The following is a 23,721-nucleotide window of genomic DNA, read 5'->3' on the forward strand; positions in this document are numbered from 1 at the left end:
ATGTCTTTGCTGTTATAAATAGTGCTGCGGTAAACATACATGTGCATGTATCTTTATAGTAGAATGATTTATATTTCTTTGGTTATATACCCAGTAATGGGATTGCTGAGTCAAGTGTTATTTCTGGTTCTAGATCCTTGAGGAATCACCACACTGTCTTCCACAATGGTTGAACTAATTTACATTTCCACCAACAATGTAAAAGCATTCCTATTTCTTCACAGCTTCGTCAGCATCTATTGTTTCCTGACTTTTTAATAATCGCCATTCTGACTGGCATGAGATGGTGTCCCATCACAGCTTTGATTTGCATTTCTTTGATGATGAGTGATGTTGAGCTTTTTTCCTTATATTTGTTGGCTATGTAAATATCTTCTTTTGAAAGGTGTCTGTTCGTATCCTTTCCCACTTTTTGATGGGGTTTTTTGTATTTTTCTTGTAAATATGTTTAAGTTTCTTGTAAATTCTGGATATTAGACCTTTGTCAGATGGGTAAGTTGCAAAAATTTTCTCCCATTCTGTAGGTTACCTGTTCACTCTAATGCTAGTTTCTTTTGCTGTGCAGAAGCTCTTTAGTTTAATTAGATCCCATTTGTCAATTTTGACTTTTGTTGCTTTTGGCTTTTTGTCATGACATCTTTGCTCATGTCTATGGCCTGAATGATACTGCCTAGCTTTTCTTCTAGGGTTTTTATAGTTTTGGGTTTTACATTTAAGTCTTTAATCCATCTTGAGTTAATTTTTGTATAAGGTGTAAGGAAGGGGTCCAAGTTCTGGAGTTCTTACTTTGGTTCTTTCCCATCTCTGCGTGTGGATGTTCCTTTAACTGCAGTGTAGGCTTGAGTACCATCAACAGACTTCTTTTCTGGATGTTTTCACAGGGCCGAAGCTCTGTGCAGGGTCTTTACTTGTAGCTGACTTCTTGTCTTTGGTTTCTCAGGGATTATGTTAGCGAGGTATTTTTGGTGTTGAAGCTTTGGGGTGTGATCTCAAAGCTTTGGTGGGTGCTTAGGTGTAGTGTTCACTTGGTGGATTCTTGCTCAGTTGTGTCACTTCTCTATTTCCTTATAGTTGAAGTTATGCTCTCTTTCAATGCTCTGAAAATGTGGGCTCCTCTTATACTTTAGTGCTGGCTATAGATTGTGGCTTGGCACTCAGGATGGCCACCACAGCTCTGGGATGATCTCAAGGTTTATGTTCCATCTCCAACTTGGAGGTAGCGGAGGAAGAGGTCTTAGTCCTGGGGCTCCACCCCCAGATAGATGCAGGTCAGCAATTTCTCAGTGCAATCAGCCCAGGATGGAGGGTCTGTATGTGGGCTCAAGCTGGGGATTCCCTGCTTGGTGACAAATGGGGGAGGTGGGTTGAATTCATGGGAGACAGACTAGCCTCCTCTCCTTTGGGTTGACTGCAGCTTGTTGGAGGTATGGAGAAAGCACTTAAGAGTCTTTGCTCCTTCATTAGTCCAAGGGTAGCAAGGGCAGTTCCACTGCAGAGGTAGTGCTTTGTCCATTCTCTATCAAAATTTATATGTAAATGGAATATTTTTTTAAAAAATATTTTCTGGAGTGTTTTCTAGCAAAGACTGGAAAACATGCTAGGCAAATTCTAAATGAGCTGTAACACTGAAGGGAGGATTTCTAATTTACCAGAGGAAGAATCTCATCTGAGTATGAAGCTCTTCACTACGTAGATAAAACTTCCTACAGAAAAAAAAAAAAAGAAAGAAAGGGAAAGAAGAAGGGATGGAGATAAAGAGAGAGGAAGATAGAAAAAAATTTTTGTAAAATATAAGTAACTACACTAAGTGTTTGAATTTACTCTGATAAATTATTTGTAATATGCTTAAATGCTCATTTTATTTCTAACCTGCTAAACTGGGTTTACCAGTGTTTCTTTAAGATAAGAATGGTATAGCTCTCCTGTGGTCAGGAAATGGCAAATGTAGCAAGACAGAAAAACAAAGAAAATAGAGAAGATACACAAACAAATAGAGAAACCCAGACCTTACAGGAGAAATATTCTCATGCTCAATCTTTCCTTGCACATCAACTTGCCAAAAACAGCCCAGTACAGTCAGCATGCATGAAGTAGATAACCCACACAGATGGCAAGCTAGCAGCAGGAAAATGCACTCCAGGTTGGCTCTGACAACGTAAGTTTCCTTCATTTGTGTACCGTATTTTCTGAAGTGAACAAAAAGACAACCTGCTGAATATATCTAAATTGTGTCTGATAACTTCCTCCTTTATCTTGGGTACATAGAACATTCTTTCAAGCTCTGGTTGTAGAACTCAAACATTTTTTAAAACAAAAGATTGTTTATTTCAGAGAAGCATGTGTGGAGCAATGGTAGGAGCATTCAGTTTAAATCATTAAGAATAGGCAAGTCACTGAGCCACTGTGAACTTCCATTTCCTCCCGTATAAAATAGTACCCATCTCTTTTACTGGTATTGTGAGAAATACACAAGATAATATGTTTGTAAGTACTTTGTGCATTATGAAACTTTAATGAGATGTAAAGTGTTGTATTTAGTTCAATCTGGGAATCAAAAGGATTTATTTTTAGCTGTGCTCCAGATTTTTCTTCAGAACAATAAAAAGCAATATTATATACTATAGTTTTTCAAACTGTTCCTTGTTTCAGAATCACCTGGGATACTTGTTAAACATGCAGAATCTCCAGCATAGCAGTGTAGAAAACAATTACTGAATACACTAAGATATGAAAAGTACTAGATGCTATTTATTCAGAATATTAGATGTTATTTGATCCATGGCTAAAATTTATTCATTGCACATGATTTTGTCCCTGACGATCTCAGAGAAAGTCCACATGTATTTCCAGGAATAAGCCTTCAAACCTAGTAGAAGACAATAATTACTGACTGTATTCTGAGGATTCTCACAGGGTATGTTTGAGTAAGTTTTGGGGGCAGAGCTGAGTTGACTTATGTTATTCACAGATTATATCCCTTATTTTCTCTGCCAAAATAAAAGATACGTACAATTTGTGTAATATTCATGTTTAATTGTAAAACATTTCAAAGATAAAAAGAATTATTAAAAATATAATTAAGGGAGTGAAACTAATGTGTATAATAATGACATGTATAGTAGATACATATTATCATACATTTGCTAAAAGGAAAACTTTAGACAAATTAAATTTAACAGGATTTATTTGAGCAAAGAAAGATTCATGAAATGGGAAGCACTCAGAACAAGATATTCAGGGAGCTCCACTCAGCAATGTGAGCAGTGGGCTTTCATAGGTCAAACAGAAGCAAAGTAGAGAAATCATCTGATTGGCTACAGAAGCTTATGACTTACTTGGGAATAGTTTGATCAGTTAGGTGTACTTGTAATTGGCTGTAGCTCTGCTGTTTGTGATTGGCTAAAACCTGGCTATTTGGTACAGAAAATATACTCCTAATTCAGATTTCAGTCTATTTACGTGCTGGATCATGTTGCAGTTTGTTACATAGGAGCTCAAGGTATGAGACAGCTTCAGGTCAGTGACCTCCTGCTTATTTAACACAGTTGTCCAAGCCCATGGATTGTGCAAAACCAAGAGTGAACCGTAATGTAAACTGTGGACTTAGGTTCAGCATGAATTCCTAATGGTGTGACAGCATAGGTTCGTCAGTCATAATAAATGTGATACTTTTGTGCAGAATGTTGCTAGTGGAGGCTGAGTGTGCTCATGGTAGAGGGTAGGTAATGCTCTGCACTTTCTGCTCAGCTTTTTGTGAACCTAAAACTGCTCTAAAAGCAGTCTATTTTAAAGAATCATATAATGGGTATTTTAGAGTCTGGGATTTTATGCACCTATCACACAAGTAGTGTACATTGTACCCAATATGTAGTTTTGTGTCCCTCATTCCTCTCTCACCTTTCCCCTTCTGAGTCTCCAAAGTCCATTATACCACTCTTTATGCCTTTGTGTACCCAGAGTTTAGCTTTCATTTATAAGTGAGAACATATGATATGGGAGTTTTCATTCCTGAATTACTTCACTTAGAATAATGGCCTCCAGCTTCATCCAGGTTGCTGCAAAAGACATTATTTCATTTTTTTTTTTTTTATGATTGAGTTACATTTCATGGTGTGTGTGTATATATATATATAGATAGATTCCACATTTTATTTATCCACTAGTTGGTCTATGGGCACTGAGGTTGGTTCTATATCTTTGCAATTGTGAATTGTGCTACATTAAACATACGCCTTCAGGAGTCTTTTTGATATAATAACTTTTTTTTTTCCTTTGGGTAGATAACCAACAGTAAGATTGCTGGATTGAATAATAGATCTACTTTTAATTCTTTAAGAAATCTCCATTCTGTTTTCCATAGAGGTTATACTAAATTAATTTCCACCAGTAGTGAATAAGTGTTCCCTTTTTACCACATCCATGCCAACATCTTTTGTTTTTTGACTTTTAATAATGGCCATCTTTTCAGGGGTAAGGTGGTGTCTCAGTGTGGCTTTAATTTGCATTTCTTTGATAATTAGTGATGTTGAGCATTTTTTCATATGTTTGTTGGCCATTTGTTTATTTTCTTTTGAGAAATAGCTATTCATGTCATTTGCCCATTTTTGGATGGGATTGTGTGTTTTATTCTTGCTGATTTGAGTACCTTATAGATTCTAGATACTAGTCCTTTGTTGGATACATAGTTTGCAAATATTCTTTCTCATTCTATGGGTTGTCTGTTTGTTCTGATGATTATTTCTTTAGCTGTTCAGAAGCCTTTTAGTTTAATTAAGTCCCATTTATTTATTTTTGTTTTTGTTGTATTTGTTTTGGGGGTCTTAGTCAAATTCTTTGCCTAGGTCAATATTCAGAAGAGATTTTCCCAGGTTATCTGCTAGAATTTTTATGGTTTCAGGTCTCAAATTTAAGCCTTTGATCCATTTGACTTTATTTTTGTATAAGGTAAGATAAAGGGATCTGTTTTTTCTACCTGTGGCTATCCAGTTTTCCCAGCACCATTTATTAAATAGGATGTTCTTTCCCCAGTTTGTGTTTTTGTCTGCTTTGTTGATGATCAGTTTGTTTTAAGTATTTGGCTTTATTTCTGGGTGCTCTATTCTGTATCATCAATTCATGTGTCTATTTGTACCAGTACCATCCTGTTTTGGTTACTGTAGCTTTGTAGCATAATTTGAAGTCAGGTAATGTAATTCCTCCAGATTTGTTCTTTTTGCTTAGGATTGCTTTGACTATTCGGGCTCTTTTTGGCTCACTATGAATTTCAGGACTGTTTTTTCTAATTCTGTGAAAAATGATGTTGGTATTTTGATAGGAATTGCAGTGAATCTGCAGATTACTTTGGGCAGTAAGGTCATTTTCATGAAATTGAATCTTTCAATCCATGAGCATAAGATGTATTTCCATTTGTTTGTATCATTCCTGATTTATTTCAGTAGTGTTATGTAATTCTCCTTAAAGAGCTCTTTCATGTCTTTGGTTAGTATATTCATAGGTATTTTCTTTCTTTCTTTTTTTTTTTTGTCAGCTGTTGTAAAAGGGACTGAGTTCTTGATTTGATTATTAGCTAGGTCATTGCTGGTGTATAGCAGTGCTACTGATTTGTGTACATTAATTTTGTGATGTGAAGTTTTACTGAATTTGTTTATGAAATCTAGGAGTCTTTTGGAGGAATCTTTAGGATTTTCTAGGTATACCATCATATCATCAGTGAACAGTGATAGTTTGACTTTCTCTTTTCTTGTCTGGATGCCCTTTATTTCTTTCTCTTGCCTAGTTGCTCTGGCTAGGACTTCCAGTACTATGTTGAATAGAAGTGATAAAAGTGGGCATCCTTGTTTTGTTCCAGTTCTCAGGGGGAACACTTTCAGCTTTTCCTGTTCAGTATGATGTTGGCTGTGGTTTTGTCATAAATGGCTTTTATTACTTTGAGATATATGCTTTCTTTGCCTATTTTGTTGAGAGTTTTTATTGTAAAGGGATACTGGGTTTTATTGAATGCTTTCTCTGCATCTATTGGGATGATCATGTGTTTTTTATTAATAATTATTTTTATGCAATATATCGTATTTGTTGACTTGCATATGTTAAATCACCCCTGCATCCCTGGGATGAAAGCCATTTGATCATTGTATATTATCTTTTTAATATGCTGTTGAATTTGATTACCTAATGTTTTGTTGATTATTTTTGCATCTATGTATTGGTCTGTAGTTTTGTTGTTTGTCCTTTTCTCGTTTTGGTATCAGAGTTTTATAAGATGAGGTAAGGAGGATTCCCTCCTCCATCTTTCAGAATAGTTTTACTAGGATTGGTGCCAATTCTTCTTTGAATGTCTCATAGAATTCATCTTTGAATACATCTGGCCCTGGGCTTTTTTGTTGTTGGCAGTTTTTTAAAGCTATTGATTCAATCTCACTGATTGTTATTGGTCTATTCAGGGTTTCTTTTGAGCCAGGGTTTCACTCTGTTTTGTAGGCTGGAATGCAGTGGTGCAACTTCCACATCCCGTGCTCAAGCAATCCTCCCATGTCAGCCTCTCGAGTAGCTTGGACTGCAGACATACACCTCCACACCTGGCTAACTTTTGTATTTTGTAGAGATGGGGTTTTGCCATGTTGCCAAAGCTGGTCTTGAACTCCTGGGCATAAGCAATCTGCCTGCCTCAGCCAGCCAAAGTGCTAGGATTATAGGCATAAGCCACCATGCCCAGCCTAGGGTTTCTGTTTCTTATCTGAAACCTCAGTCCCCATTCCTTCTCTTCCTCTACCCTGTGTTTTTATACTCCTACTATTAATATATAAGCATGTATTCCTAAACAATATTACATATTCTAGTATTGTGTTTTGACAGTAATATAAATATTATCCTGGTATATCTGTTCGAAACTTGATCTTTAAAATGTATCTAGGTTAACACATTTTTTATAGTGGTATATAGTTTATAATTGGTTATAGTGCTATGAAATATTCCACCATCAAACTACATTATCAGTTCATTACTGTGGAGTATTTTCCTACTACAAATATTGCTATGGTAAGCATCCTTTATGTCTCCTTGTAAACATATGTGAGTGCTCTAGAAATAGCACTTAGAATCAGACTTGTTGGAGAGTAAGAAAAGTGGATTTTCAAGGTGGTTGTCTTCATCTTCCCTTTCAGAGTCTCTATGTTAGGGATCTGGGTGCCCTGTACTCTCACAACTCTGGCTGGTGTTGTCAGACACAAGAATTTTTCTTATCTGATCTGTCATTGTTATTTTAAGTATCACCTTCCCTCATTGCTGGCGAAATTGAGTAATTTTCCATTTGTCTATAAGCCACTTAAGTTTCTTCCTATATAAACATATACCTCTAATTTTTTTGTTTGTTTTCCATTGTGCTGTCTTGTTTTGTTACTCATTGATTGGTAGATGGTTTTAAATATTCTGGACACCAATCCTTTATTAGTGATATGCTTTGAAAATATCTTTTCCAAATACATATACGTGTGTGCACATATGCATATGTATCTTTTCCAGGTCTGTAGTTTGCTTGCTGTTGATTATGAAAATATGAATTATCTAAAAATTTTAAATCTAATGTAGTCAAATTTAATATTTCAATAAGCTATTGAGTTTATAACCCTATTCCTTTTACTCACAATTTACTTATAAGCGTCTTTTTAAAATTTCTAATTGTATGTAGGATTTTTGCTATTCTTTTCTTATTGATTTTTTTTTTTTTTGCACTTGATCAGGGAAGGTAGACTTATAGTACCAATTCATTGACATGTCTTGATATTTGCTAATGTGGCATTTTGTCAAGTTTTGCAGATGTTCTGTGTATACATTTTAGAAGAAAACATGTTTTCTAATTGTGGAGTTCAAAACTTTATATATATACAAAATTTTATATCAAATTGTTATTTTTCATATTCAAACTTTATTTTCAGCTTACTGATATAGATGTCTTAAAATCTTCCACTTCAACTGTCAATTTGTCAAATTCTCTTTGTAATTCTTCATTATATATACTGAGATTATGTTAAAATATTCAAAAATTTAAAACTGTTGTCTTTCCATTGGCTTGTTTTGTTAATGAAACCATTTAACTGCAGTAAAGCTTTTTACTTCAAGTCTGATTTGTCTAATATTAATATGTTTCAATAGTTGTGTTTTGGATTCTTTGTCTAGTATACATTTTCTTCATTTATTTGCAACATTTTGATGTCTTTATATTTTAGATATTTCTCTTTAAATAGCATATGCCAAGATTTTGCTTTTAATTTGGTTTTACAATCTTTCTTTCATAGTTTAGTCTGTTCTGTTGGTTGTGATAACTGACCTATTCTGACTTATATCCACAACCTTAATTTTACTTTCTTGGTTTTTCTTAATTTCTTAATTTTGCTTTTTTTTGTCTTATATAAATATTTCTTGCTTGAGATTGTATTTATTTATTTTTGTCTTTGCTTTTTTCATATTTCTTTTTCCTCTTTCACTAGTTTGAAAAGTATACTCTATAGCTTTTCTATTAATAGTTAACAAGAAGTTTTTACTAACCCAGAAGTTTAACAAAGTTTAAAATAATCAATATTTCTAGCTTCCTTTTGCCAGTATGATGAGTTGAAATTCTTTTATCTTAGATCAGCTTTTTAATAATTTATGTACTCTTACCATCCAGTATTTTAATACTGTTTTTAACATCACAAATTAGATGTCTTGATTATCATTATTGCTTGTTACAAATTAGTATTTGTTAAGATTTGCCTATATATTTTCTATTTCTTGGGTCATAATTTCTTCTTTGATCATTTTTCTTTATTTTAAATTATGTCCTATGCATATTTCTTAATGAGAGAATATTGGTGGTAAATTATTAGTTTTTGTTCATCTGAAATATATTTATTTCTGACATCTGAAATGTTTTTAAAAGATAGTTTTCATAGTTGCACAGAGATTGCTAATTGTCATCAAATTCATTTCCACTGCTTCTTTGTAATAATACAGTCCCCTGAGTTTTAACTGAACTCATAACCATCCAACTAGGGACTTGATTTCTTGGAATCCTATGTAAGTAGGTATGACCTTATGACTAAGTCCTGGCTAATGGAATATGAGAGAAAGGGTGTTGCATATATCTTGGGTGTTGTTCTTAAATGAAAACCAAATGCTGTTCTCAACCATTTTCTCCCTTTCCAACTGGCTGAAATGAGAACATGCTGGTAGCAAGTTAGCTTTGATAAGCAATGTTCTAGAACATTAGAGGAGCAATAAGATGAAAATGATGTAGGATTTTTTTTGTGTGTGTTTTTTTGAGACGAGTCTTGCTCTGTCACCCAGGCTGGAGTGCAGTAGTATGATCTTGGCTCACTGCAGCCTCTGCCTCCCAGGTTCAAGTGATCCTCCTGCCTCAGCCTAGTGATCTGTAGCTGGGACTACAGATATGAGCTACCACACCTGACTAACTTTTGTATTTTTTTTTAGTAGAGACAGAGTTTCACCATGTTGGCCAGACTGGTCTCAAATCACTGACCTCAGGTGATCCACCCACCTCAGCCTGCCAAAGTGCTGGGATTACAGGCATGAGCCACTGCACCCAGCCTGATGTGGGTCTTTATACATCTAATATGCTCTAGTTCCTTGGACCAGCTATCAGCTTATATATTAATATAAGAAAATAATGTACCTTCTATCTTGCTTAAAATTTAATTGATCTCAAACCAATCGGATAACTTTTCAAACTAATAAATTGGGATGCAATTGCTCAATTTTCTTTTAATGCTTTGTAAATGCTATCACACTGTTTTATGAGTTTCACTGTTGCTTTTGAAAAGTCAGCCCTCAGTCTAATTCATTGCCATTTTATTGTGGGAAATATGTCTTTTCTCCCTGGTTGTTTTCATGATCCTTTTGTCTTTGTACTTCTGAAGTTTCACCATAATAGATCTTGGTCTGAATTTTTATTGTTGTTATTTTGAAATTTTGGCGGCTTCATGGATTTGAATATCACTGTTTCTCATTAAATTTGATAGATTCTCAGCCATTATCTCTTTGAATATTGGCTCTCTCCTAATCATCTCTTTCATGTTTTTCTGAAACTCTAACTAAATATACCTCATAACCTCTCATTTTACTCTCCATGTCTCTTAATCTCTCTTATTTATTTTCTACTTGTCTCTTTGGGCTTCATTCTGTGTAATTGCTTCAAATTTATTTTTCATTGTACTCTATGTTTACTTATGTTTAATATGCTATTTAAATTATCTATTCTGTGTCTGATTTCAATGATTATATATTTTGCTTATCTAGAAGTTTTATTTGGTTCCTTTTTAAATATTCCTGGTTATTTGTCTCATCTTTCCTTTATAATACCTTCAAAATATTTTTTCTAAATACATATCATAAGTACAGCTTATTTATCTGATATTTTCAAAATTTGTAGTGTGTGTGATTCTTATTCTGCCATTTGTTTTCCTACTGATCTTATTCATGCTAACTTGTTTCCACATGTATTTTGTGATTTTTTTTAGTGTGTAATTGAGTTCACAACCAATTGAAAATTACTTTAAAGGTTTGACTTGCAAATCTTCACAGACAATATAAATTCTTGTCCCCAGATTATGTAAGAATCAGTTTCAAGGTATTATTTGTTTAGGGGAGGCATTTTCTACCTCACCCATAGCTAATGTAAGAAGGACATCTTGGTCACCCACCTGACAGTTGGCCATTATTTTCTGTAGCTCATTCATAACGTAGCCTTTCAATTTCGTTCTTTTTTTTTTTTTGACTGGAGTTCATTGGCAGGATGTTGGCTCACTGCAACCTCTGCCTTCGAGGCTTAAGGGATCCTCTCACCTCAACCTCTTGAGTAGCTGGGACTACATGTGTGTGCCAACATATGCAGCTAATTTTTGTGCTTTTTAGTAGAGATGGGGTTTCACCATCTTGTCCAGGCTGGTCTTGAACTCCTGAGCTTAAACAGTGTCAGCCTCCCAACATGCAGGGGATTATAGGCATGAGCCACCGTGCCTGGCCAGTTTCCTCAGTTTTTTAATTTAATTTTATTTTTTAATACTTTAAGTTCTGGGGTACATGTGGAGATCATGCAGGTTTCTTACGTAGGTATACACGTGCCGTGGTGGTTTGCTGCATCCATCCCTCTGTTATCTACATTAGGTATTTCTCCTAATGTTGTCCTTCCCCAATTCTCCCAACTCCTGCTATCCCTCCCCTACCCCCATCAACCCCCTGGCAGGCCCCAGTGTGTGATGTTCCCCTCCCTGTGTCCATGTGTTCTCACTGTTCAACACCCACTTATGAGTGAGAACATGCAGTGTTTGGTTTTCTGTTCTGATGTCAGTTTGCTGAGAATGATGATTTCCCGCTTCATCCATGTTCCTGCAAAGGACATGAACTTATCCTTTTTTATGGCTGCATAGTATTCCGTGGTATATATGTGCTCTATTTTCTTTATCCAGTCTATCATTGATGGGCATTTGGGTTGGTTCCAAGTCTTTGCTATTGTAAACAGTGCTGCAATAAACATATGTGTGCATGTCTCTTTATAACAGAATGATTTATAATCCTTTGGGTATATACTCAGTGATGGGATTGCTGAGTCAAATGGAATTTCTATTTCTAGATCCTTTAGGAATCGCCACACTGTCTTCCACAATGGTCGAACTAATTTACAATCCCACCAGCAGTGTAAAAGTGTTCCTATTTCTCCACATCCTGTTCAGCATCTGTTGTCTCCTGATTTTTTAATGATGGCCATTTTAATGGCGTGAGATGGTATCTCAATATGGTTTTGATTTCCATTTCTCTAGTGACCAGTGATGATGAGCTTTTTTTTCGTATGTTTGTTGGCTGCATAAATATCTTCTTTTGAAAAGTATCTGTTTATATCCTTTGCCCACTTTTCGATGGGGTTGTTTTTTTCTTGTAAATTTGTTTAAGTTCTTTGTAATTACTTTGAGATTCTGGTTATTAGCCCTTTGTCAGATGAGTGTATTGCAAAAATTTTTTCCCATTCTGTTGGCTGCCTTAGTTTTAAAGAATATTTCCTTTTCAACCCTTCCCCCACCTATCATAGGTCCAAATTCACTTTAAATGCATTTAAATGCCTCGTGTGAACTCGAAAACATAAACTTTCCAGCAAGCCTCAGCCATCTTTCCCATCCTTCCTAAGGGCAATTTCAGTTCACATGTATACTGTAGTTTTTAATTTTTTCTTTCTTCTTAGTACTTAAGAATAGAGTTCTTAATTACAATAGTGTTTTAGCCAACATTAATATGTGTTTATAGCTGGAGGGTTTCAAGTCTTTTCAGCTGTAATACTGCTGGAACAGTCATAAAATATTTGTTACCTACAGAACAAACTTTCTAATGAAGAGAAGGAGCAGAGATGTGAGAGGGAAGGGTTGAGCTTTGATTTGGAGGGGGAAAAAGATGTAAAATGAGAAAAAAGCAATTGAAATTTTATATTTCAAAAATTTGAAATAAAGAAAATTTATATTCGAAATAAAGTATAATAAACTAAGAAATAATATCTTGAGCAATATGTAATAAATTATCGTTTTATCATTCAAGAATGTACTCAGTAGTATGATGTATCAGTAAAACTAAAGGATCTGTAGGAAGGCCTAGATGGAAGAATCCTATTCTCTTTGCATAGGTTCACCCTCCCTTTTACAAAGATGATTGTTTTCATCCACAAATATTTGTTGAATTCTTATCATATGCTCAGTGACAAGGATTAGGGAGAGGTGGAAAGTAAGTTAGAAGTATAAAATGGTCCCTGGGTTTTAGACATGGTGCCTCTGACATGAGTATCTGTGAGATAAAGAGTCACATTTGAACAAGATCTGCACCTGAAAACAAATTATTTAAGATGCACAAACAAAATTAAAAAGTTGCAACAGACTGGGCATGTTAACCGGGACACACTAGGCCGCAAGAAGCGGAAAATTTAGCTAACACAATAGCATAAACTATGAGGACAATAGAACATTTATTGTTTGCTCAATAAAAGGTGTAGAGGCAGATGGTCTGAAGAAGGCAAATGAGGTTGCCAGACAGCTTCATCAAGGACCTGTGCTTGTTCGAGTTTCCCACGTTGCTTTGCTTAGGTTTGCTGATTCTGATTCAAATTGGCCAAAACTGCTTAACACGACTATTCCGGGTTGCTAAGAAAAGCTGAGAAAACAAGTATCTGCCTCTTTTAGGCTTTTTCGTAGGCATACAAGGCAGAAGGGGGTTAGAAAAGGCTTTTAGGTATCCCTCCAATAGTGTCTGACACACTGGGGGAAAACTATAATGGAGCCTACATAGATACCTGATATATGGCACTTGGTACTGGCATTGTAGATCAAGTAGGAGATATGATTGATATTCAGTGATGGTACTGGGACATTTGGTTTTCCATGTAGAAAATATCTACAGATAAAAGTACATATAACCTCTAAGTTTGTGTAAGTACATTTCAAGATGTTCACACAACGATGAAGTTACCCTGTCGCCCAGGCTGGAGTGCATTGGTGCGATCTTGGCTCACTCTAACCTCCATCTCCCAGGTTCAAGCGATTCTCCTGCTTCAGCCTCTCTAATAGCTGGGATTACAGGTGTCTGCCACCACACCCAGCTAATTTTTTGTGTTTTTAGTAGAGAAGGAGTTTCACCATGTTGATCAGCCTGGTCTCAAACTCCTGACCTTGTGATCCGCCTACCTCAGTCTCCCAAAGTGCTGGGATTACAGGCGTGAGCCACTGCACCAAGCCCAGTGTACTTTATTCTTTGCATCCATTAGTAATGGCAGTCTTCTATAATCACTAAATAGAAGACTAAATAAAATCTTACATTTTTTCAATATTTAAAAAGGATTTGGCAAAGAAAGTTTTCCAAAACTTTGAAATCGTCTGCAGAGCTGGGGCTGGGTGGTAAATTTCCAGTTAAGGATCATGGTGAATGTATACTATTACACAGTGTGTTGGCCTTTACATAAAATAATAATGAGTTAATTCATACTATTAAGGAAAATGAATGAAATACACTGTTTTGAGATTTGCCTTTGAGCTAATTCTTAACATCTGTTTGCCAGGGTGGTCCAGGACTCCGAGGACCAAAGGGCCAGCAAGGTGAACCAGGTCCAAAGGTAATGTGTATGTTTTTTTTTTTTCCTCTCTCTCTCTCTCTCTCTCTGTCAATCTCTCTCTCTCTGTCTCTCTCTCTCTCTCTCTGTCTCTGTCTCATCTGTCTCTCTTTCATAAATAGTCATCATTTTGGAGTTGAATATGACTTAGTTCACCCTTACAATATAAAGTTCCTCATATTTTTATGAAAGTTGGGCCTAACCCTTCTTTCTTATTTTTAAAGACTATGCTTTTTAATCAAAAAAGAATATTTAATAACTCAGTAAAAAGAAAGGCTTCTAGGTCAAAAATAAGAGTGTCAGTGTACTGAGTGGTTTAGTCTCTGAGGTAATTCTCTCAGAATTTGTACACTCGTCTCTTCCTCTACCTACAACAAAAATGTACCTTTAGAGGAATCATGCAGAACCACAACTTGGCATCAGTCCCGTCCAGGTAGTTTCTTGGGTTTTGGATTCCTCCTCCTCCTCCATTGCACTATATATAATCAAACACACAGCTTTGCTTTTCATTCTTACTGGCCAGGGTCACCAAATGTGGTGGTTCAGGTTGTACACTGTACAAAGGCACCCGCCAAGAGCCCAAGCCATGCCAAGCCATGTCAAGAACACGTTTTTCTACTTTGCACGAAGGCATCCTGAGGACTGGCAGAAGCCCAGTCACTAATGGAGTTCAGGCCTCACCATCGTCTCTCCAGCTCTTGGCAAATCTTCTGACTGGTCTTCTGTCCCAAGTGGCTTAACATTTCGATTGATTCTTCACATCTGCCCCCAGATTAATTTCCTTAAAGTCTATGCTGGATCAGATCATACTCTTCAAAAACCTGCCGTCACATGCTGTTGCCTTCAGAATACCGTTCACCCTCTTTGCAGAGGCATTTAAGGTTCTTTATAACTTGACTCCCGTCTCATTTCCACCATGCTGCTCCACATGTTCTCTTCTCCATCCATCCTGCCTGACTTACTGCTCAATATGGTTTCTTATTAAATTTACATAGCATTTATTCATGGGGAGGAGAACATTGCAAGGCTTGTCACCATAAAATTGGAAACAGATGAAGCAAGGTAGAAGAAAATACTGGGATAAAAAAGAAGTAAATGCAAGAAGGCTGAAGGTACTTAATCAGGTACTAGCCAATTCAAAACTCAGACCGTGAGATGTCTCCTTTCTTTCTTTGTTTTGTTTGCTGGAATAGACTTGATGCATCTTGCTTGGCTCCATCTTTTATGGTGCTATAAGAAGGGCAGTGGCATGACCTTTGCTCCCTGCAGCCTCTACCTCCTTGTTATTCTCAAGCAAGGGTACACTGGCTCTTCCTCAGTTTCACTCAAAGGCAGTGCCCCTCTGCTCCTATAGATTCTGGCTCCCTCTTCCCAATGCCTCTATCGACATGACCCCAGTGTTTTCTAACATGATCACTGGATGATCGTCCTAATCATAAAGATAAATGAGTTCATAGATTTTTGGTGATCCCAAGACCCACCCATTTCCTCCAATTATTCATTCCCATAGGACTGCTACTGATATGGTTATTTCTATATGATGATTTTGATGAATCACAGATTTAAGTATGTAGTGATTTTTGGAAAAAGTCTTATTCGACAAAGGATGCTGACATGTCCACCAATGTGGACTGTGCAGGAATAGATACCTTCCCTACGGAAGGCCCCAATACGTATTATTTTTTATTTTGTTGCAGCAAATAGAGAATAAGAATTTGGAAGCACAAAGCAACCCTCTTGTTGGTCTGTCTTAGTCATTTTGCCTCGTATTTTACAGAATGAAATGGAACCCTCTACTTTCTGCCCTTCTACTTGCAATTTCTCAATAATATGTTATTAAATTCGACTGGGCGCAGTGGCTCATGCCTGTAATTCCAGCACTTTGGGAGGCTGAGGCAGGTGGATCACCTGAAGTCAGGAGTTTGAGACTATCCTAGCCAACATGGTAAAACCCTACCTATCTCTACTAAAAATACAAAATTAGCCAGGTGTGGTGGTGGGTGCCCGTAGTCCCAGCTACCTGGGAGGCTGAGGCATGACAATCGTTTGAACCCAGAAGGCAGAGACAGCAGTAAGCCGAGATAGTGCCACTGCACTTCAGCCTGGGCAACAGAGTGAGACTCTGTCTCAAAAAAATAAAAATAAATAATAATATATATTTAAATGATATATTGTTAAACCATTATAGACAGCAATATTTTAAAATTGCCTCCTTGTCTCCTCCATGGTATTTTAAAAAACCCAGCTCCCTCCTTCTCTCTCCCTCTTATGCCATGCTCCTTGTAAGAATAGTTATCACTGAGTGCTTCCACATCCTCACCTCCCAGAGAATTCTCAACCCACATGTGCTTTCTGTTCCCCTAGGAGTCCTATGAAAATTCTCTTGTAAAAGTCTCCAATTACCAGATCCATAGTTTAGGGTTTAATTTTTCTTATTTGAGATCACCACAAAATTTGACGCAATCAAACACTTCTTTGAAAATTTCTCCTCCTTTGACCTTTTCTGCACCACTATACCACTCCATCTTCATCCTCTTCCTAATTCTTGGGCTTTTTCATTTCAGATTCTTCCCCAGGTTTCTCTTCCTTTCTCTTCTACCTAATTATCATCTCATTTTTATCCATATTCTCTTTCATTCTCTCGATACATTCTCCTTGATAACCTCACCTATAAATACATTTTCAACTACTCCAAAATCCATCCCAGCACAGACCTTACCTAACTCCTTGGGCTGCTGGACATTTCCACATGGTTTTCCCATGCACCTAAATCTTAACTAGTCTTAGTCTGCACTCATTATCTACCCAAACTTTACCCCACAATGCTTCTTTTTCTGTATTCTTTCTGCCAATTAATGGGTACTCACCAGTCTCACATCTAACATGATACCCAGACGTTGGGACGTCTTCATTTAATAAAAGAATAGCTTTAGTTGAAGTCACAGAGTGAGACAGAAGAGGTTGAGGATAGGTAGGTTTTCTAGGTCTAAGATTTCATATGTGGTTTAGTTTTAGTTATACCACAACAAGATCCAAGCTACAGAAGTAAGGGTTACTGAAGTGAAAGGGATGTCTGATCCTGAAAAGAAAGGAAGTAAAATAGGCTGGGCATGGTGGCTCACGCCTGTAATTCCAGCACTTTGGGAGACCGAAGCAGGCAGATCACCTGAGGTCAGGAGTTCAAGATCAGTCTGGCCAACATGGTGAAACCCTGTCTCTACTAAAAATACAAAAAATAGCCAGATGTAGTGGTACACACCTGTAATCCTAGCTACTCAGGAGGCTGAGGCATGAGAATTGCTTGAACCTGGGAGACGGAGGTTGCGGTGAACTAAGATTGTGCCACTGCACTCCAGCCTGGGCAACAGAGTGAGACTGCCTAAAAAAAAATTTTTTTTTAAAGGAAATAAAATAATACTAAGCCTAGGGAAGGTCATTCAGCGGACATTGAAGGAGGTATAGTGTGATGGCAGCGTCAAAGTAAGGAAGAAAGAAGAGGCCAGGTGCAAAGTTCTCAGTAAATGCAGAGGAGTCCCCCTGAGGTAGGTGTTTGACAGTAGTGGAGGTAGAATGCAGTTCATCTGGACAGTGTGAACCTTCGCAGACTAGGAGGGTGGTCTTGAAGCACTTATACTTATAAGTTTGTTATGGAGTGTGGGAGGTCTCATTACTTACACAGTTGGCACAGCACTCTTATTTACAGAAGCAAAAGTAGTAATGATATTAATAAAGTTGCAGCAGTCCCTGTGTGTTTACTCTTACGGTTTACTGCTGACTTTTTACCTGGAAGGTAAATCATTTGAGGCTTTATGTCTTGTTATTCTGAGTATTTCAGATCTTAGGAAAAACTATGTAAGGAAACAAATGATAATTGTCCTAAGCAGAAATATTTTCTGGATGTCAGAGAGTCTAACTTACTTTTAGGATGACATTTCTCTGTTGCCTTCCAGGGACCAGATGGCCTTCGGGGTGAAAATGGCCTTCCAGGTCCTCAAGGTCCACCTGGACCCCAAGGACCAAGTGGTCTGTCCATTCAAGGAATGCCTGTGAGTTGTGTTTAAACATTCAGATGGGTTTTATTGTTATCTCTTTTCCATGCGGTTACAAAGAATGAACTTTTGTCTCCTGTGCCTTAATAATGAACCTCAGTCCCTTTGAAAGCAATGATTGAGTGTCATGTCACTAGTTATGCCCTTAGCCAATCTTTTTTTCAATGAGGAAGGTCTTTTAATCAGTAAGTACATGCACAGGAAGCAGGTACATCTGCAAGCATCGTGTTTGTAGAGGAAGAACAAAGCTTACGTGTATAGCCCTTTTTCTTGCTTAACTAAATTCTTAATGGATGTGATAACATCTAGAAAGTAACAAATGTTATACACATTTAAGCGTTTTCATTATGTGTAGTAACTGCCGGTATAGATTAATAAAAGCCATTTGTTCATGATCCTTATCTCAAATGGCATCAAAGTGCCATTTATGGAGAGTGAGAGTTTTAGATTTTTAGATGGTGTACTTTAATGTAGCTGCATTTCTTTGAGAAGTCATTTTGTACCATTGAAAAAAAATTTAATTGTATTTACTGATCTTCATTAATCTTACTATAGGGGTCTAAATTTAGGAATAAAACCAATCTCTTTAATTCATATTTGAAGCAACCAGATCCTTTTAAGCTCAATTTTTGGCAATCTTTCTGCATATATGATTGTGTCTGCCTAGCTGAGAAGTCTCTCCTACAGTATTATTTTAGAAAGCATTAACATGCCAATTTGTGTAATTACTAATAATAAACATTGGTTGAGGTCTTACTACATGCCAGATTCTGTGTTTGCTTTTCTCTTCTTGTATTCCATTTAAGTGTGTTTCTAGCCAAAACAAAACAAAACAAATCTACATAGATATGAGATTGGAAAATCCAAGCCATAAATAATACTGAAATGTTCAAGTCCGCCCTCCATGTATTTACCGTATTGGCCTCACCATATCGGACTGTATTTTTTGTGTTGAAACTATCCTGGTATATAAATGTTCAGCTGCATCAGAATGCTTACATAAATGGTGTCGCGTATGTGAAAAGTGAAATGTGTTCTGTTTAGATGTTAGTGTGAACTCAATTTACTGTGGAAAAATATTTAAATGATGAGAGAGGGAAAAGAAAACACTAAGAATTTACCTATATGAACTTAACTCTGTACTTTTGGATATTCAGGGAATGCCAGGAGAAAAAGGAGAGAAGGGAGATACTGGCCTTCCTGGTCCACAGGTATTATTTTTATTTTTTAGGTCTGTTACTCTCAGTCTACACCTTTGCCAAGGGGGAAAAAAGGCTGTAGCTTATGAAGTCAGTTGTGATCTTGGTAATAAGAGTTTTTCATATTAAAGACCATTTGTCTGTATTCACTTGCCCTAAGCCCCTTTTGAGAGTCACACTGATGTTCCCCAGGTGAGCTCTGGCAGGGAACATTCTTTGCCCATGATAACTTCCAAGTCTGCATTCTAAGTTACAGAGGATTCACCATTATGCTCTTAGGTTTGTTTGGAGGCCTTCATCTGTTTCAGGGAAGCTGGGTGAGAGGATGACTCATTCCTGTGAACCTGACTCTTTTTTGTGCCTGTTCTACCTAGGGTATCCCGGGAGGTGTTGGTTCACCAGGACGTGACGGCTCACCAGGCCAGAGGGTAAGGTCTTGCCCAAGGTTGGTTTTTAGGAAAGTAGACTTTTTACCAAGCCACTCTTACTGCTGACAGGCTTCTATGTAAGGAAGTCAAGCCCCTTTTTGCTTTTTGTTTTCTCCTGCGTATCAATATTCTACCTGTCCTGCATCTATTTCCCTTCACTGACATCTTGTATGTGCATTGCTTCATCAAACCCTAGGAACTTCCACCAAACCTTCTCAAACTAGCACATTCCTTTCCGAGTGCTCCCATAACCTGAATATAGTTTATTGGGTGCATTGGTTTAGTAGGTTTTTCCAATCAAGAACCATATAAATTGAAATTTAAATAGAATGGCTTTCTGTAGCATGCCTTACAGGGAAATCTCCATTTATTTAGTGTAGTTCAATTATTGCTTCTTTTTATCTGTTCAAGCGGACAGCAGTAGGATAAAGTATAAAGATGTTCAGGAAAATGATACACTAACATCTGGTCTTTGTTTAGTCAACAAGATTTTACTGAACCAGATTTGAGGTTCTTGTTCTCAAAGAGTTTATAGTTTATTAGGAAGAAATATAATTAAGTAAGAAACTTTATTACATTCTATAATGAGAGCAGAGCCCTGTAAGAACACAAAGAATGGATAACTAAACTAGACTTGGAGGCTGGAGCAAGATTTCTCAGAGGAGGTACCGTCTAGACCAAGTCTCGATTGAAAGATAGAAGTCAGCCAGATGAACAAGGAAAGGAAAGCTATTGCAAGCAGAGGGAACAGCTTATACAAAGAGGTAGAGGCAAGGGAAGGTGGGGCATTTCCAATATTGTACATTGTTTAGTATGGCGGGAGATTAGAGTAATTGTGTGTGTATGTGTTATATGCATGCGCACACATACTTAGGTGTGGGGAGATTGTTAAGAGATGGGTTGGAGAGGTAAGCACAAATTCACTTAAGTAATCTACTTTTTCCAGCTAAGGATTTTGAACTTTAACATGAAGGCAGTAGGAAGTCATTAAATTTTCAAAAGGGGCAGAGAGGCTGGTCTTCCTTCAACTGTCACTGATTTAGACATGTGAGCAGCTCCACAGTTTCTCTCAACACTGGATTATACAGAGTGGCAACCACTTGGATCCAATCCGGTGAAGGACAACACATCTGGCATTCACTGGTTTTTCTGGTTGAACTTACTAGATTAGCAAACAATTGGCTTGAGCACTCACTTCTCTACTCAAACAAGGCTTACTTGTAGCTCAAGGTAGCTATACTGTTCAAGAATAATGAAATTGTTCTTGTTTTTTCTATAGAAGTGTAGACATGCAACCCTTCTACTCCCCCCACCACCTTTTTTTTTAACAGCAAACTTTCTTTTGTGTAAAATCTCAGTGTAGTCTCTGTTTATCAAATGGAATCACTCAGTCTGTGAAACATGTTTAGGTGAATGTATCTAAAGAAGGCATTCTATAGCAGATTTATGTGGGGTTCTTGGACATGTGGAAGGAGCGTCTAGAAATATTTATATATTTTGGCAAAGGGCGTAGGCTAAGATCCTGTGTGGTTACACACCTGGATTCCTTCGTGATTCCTGAAGTTCTGAAAACGGTAATTCTAAAGATTTAGTTCAGTGAGTTTATTTGATTTATCTGTGCATGAAGTCCAATCTTGGCAAAGAACTCACAAATCAAGCATGTTGGATTAGTGTTTGAATCATTTGGTTTTGGAATTCTGTCTTTTAAAACCAATATACCAACACAGACTTTTTATAAATATTTTACTATTCCTCTAGTGTGTGTTCTTCTATAGGATTAAAAGTCACAGAGCTGTAATAAAGTGATAAGATATCTGTACTTGGATTTTATTCTCCTCTCTTTTCCAATCTGGAAGTCAGACTTTTAGGGTATGTCTGATTCTTACTTTGAAAACGTAGGTGGAGTGGACTTGCTTTTACAAACTGGATTTTCAAGGATACTCGTTCTTTATAGGGCCATATTTAAAGAAAAGAATGTATGAATCCTATGATGATTTTTTAGAAGAGATATTTGAGGGCAGTATCATTTCAATGTGCAATAGAAGGGAATCACATCCACACAGAATGAAACATAATGGTGCCCCTGAAATTGTGTAACATGGCTGCCTTGCTTGAGGGAATGACCACATATTTTTTTCAATCAGCCATGTCTTTTTTTTTTTTTTTCTGGTTCACGTTCTCTCATGAGGTTGCATCAATCAGCCATGTCTTAATTGAGCACATACAATATGCCACGTACTATGCTCAGCCTGGAAAGAGTTGGTCATTACTGCCTGCAGAGAAGAATCCAGAAGAGAAGAGAGCTTCAGTGGCGAGGGAGACAGTTTGTAGACTGTTTACCCAGAAGAGATGGAACGATGGGATAAGAGCATAGCTGTTCCCTGGGACTAGAAAAACAAAAGGGTCTTCTCAGAGGCAGTAGAGAAGGAAAGAAGAAATGAAGAATGGATTAAAAACAGTTGTTTAGGTGACTCTGATCTGTTTAGTCAACTGATCTGAGAACTTAAGGATAGTCCAGTTCTAACACAGTTAGATATTAATAGTTACAGGGCAGGATTGTAAGGTAGGAGGCCCAGTACAACTTTCACGGTGGGACAGATCTTGGACATGAAGCACCCCAGAAGACGTGCTGCATTGCAGGGCCAGCTTTCCCTGGTTGGGCAGTGGGAGAGGAGGGGCTATTTATAGAATAAGCATGCACGCCTTGCAATTATTTCTGGTCCTCCTCGGGCCATCCTAAAAGGCAAAGCTACATTTGGGGAAAAAAATAATTACAACAAAAATAACAACCGTAGCATAGAACAGACAGAGAGCAAACGCAGGATGATGAGACCTAGTACTGAAATAACTGAGAAGTCCCTTCCAGAAAACTCCCCAGTCAGGATTCACTGTCTAGAAAATCAGGAAGACAGAGCTTTTTATTTTCCTCCACTCTGAGCACTTAAATCACTTAATGTTACTGTGCCTTCATTTCCCTGATTCTGCGTGAGTAAAGCCTACTCTAGGGAAAGGAGGAGGAAGCTGCAGCAAACGTTTTCCATGCTCTTCAATGGGTGCTTTTAGCTCCTTAGACAGTATAAGGAGTAGGTGAGTGAGGTGTGTGGTAAGGGTGGTGGGCTATTCCTTACTGCTCATTCTTCTTCCTTTTAAGTCTTTGCCTTCTCTTGTTTATGTACTTATTTTAATTTTAATTTTTAGAGATAAAATCTCCCTCTGTGGCCCAGGCTGGATTGCAGTGGTGCAATCATGACTCACTGCAGCCTCAAACTCCTGGGATCAAGTGATCCTCCCACCTCAGCCTACCAAGTAGCTAGGGCTGCAGGTTTGTACCACCATGTCTGGCTAATTTTTTTTAATTTTTATTTTTTGTAGAGATGGGGGTCTCGCTATATTGCCCAGGCCAGTCTCAAACACCTGGTTTCGAGCAAGTCTCCTGCCTCAGCCTCCCAAAGTGCTGGGATTACGGGCACAAGCCACCACATCTGGCCAAGTCTTTGTCTTCTCTTACTGACAGCCACAAACTTAAAGCACAAACCAGGTGTCATCACCTTGACTGTAAGCTTAGGGAAAGGTTAGCACCTCTTTCCTGAAGCTGAAGCTAATAGTATCCCTGAATTTAGCCTAGAAGAAGAGAGATCTTAATAAATAATAAAAAGGAGAAGATGAAACATCTTTTCTTCTAATGTTTCTAGCTTATTCTAGCTTTTCCCAAGGGGAATCTTTGACTCTTAGTGGTAGCTCTTATTCAACTCTGGGCCTGAGGCCATAAGCAAGTCCAGTAAAAACTGGACTTCTTCATTGAACTAGTTTCAGCCTCTTGCTAGGCAGCCAATAGATTACAGGAACACACCTTAAAAAGCAATAGTGCAAGTTCATATTTAATAGCCAAATGCATTTAGGCATTCAGTTTCCAT

General features: G+C 37.4%; 1 protein-coding gene and 1 non-coding gene across 11 annotated transcripts in view; one reads left to right on the plus strand and one right to left on the minus strand.

The window, feature by feature from the left end:
• The window catches only part of COL14A1 (collagen type XIV alpha 1 chain), a 302,227-nt gene that overhangs the window by 227,618 nt on the left and 50,888 nt on the right, over nucleotides 1–23,721 (plus strand). For all 10 annotated transcript variants that reach the window (XM_012466432.2, XM_064384550.1, XM_064384551.1 and 7 more), the window contains 4 exons: nucleotides 14,081–14,134; nucleotides 18,082–18,177; nucleotides 19,338–19,391; nucleotides 19,754–19,807. In XM_012466432.2, the coding sequence (XP_012321855.2) occupies nucleotides 14,081–14,134; nucleotides 18,082–18,177; nucleotides 19,338–19,391; nucleotides 19,754–19,807 (258 nt within the window). The remainder of the gene's footprint in view (nucleotides 1–14,080; nucleotides 14,135–18,081; nucleotides 18,178–19,337; nucleotides 19,392–19,753; nucleotides 19,808–23,721) is intronic.
• LOC135278155 (U7 small nuclear RNA) lies at nucleotides 1,567–1,628 on the minus strand. Its single transcript, XR_010345710.1, has one exon. It is a non-coding gene; the product is annotated as a U7 small nuclear RNA (small nuclear RNA).

The sequence above is a fragment of the Aotus nancymaae genome, unplaced genomic scaffold (genome assembly GCF_030222135.1).
Source record: "Aotus nancymaae isolate 86718 unplaced genomic scaffold, 86718_ANA_hifiasm-v0.15.2.pri h1tg000036l, whole genome shotgun sequence".
In the NCBI taxonomy this organism is placed as follows: domain Eukaryota; kingdom Metazoa; phylum Chordata; class Mammalia; order Primates; family Aotidae; genus Aotus; species Aotus nancymaae.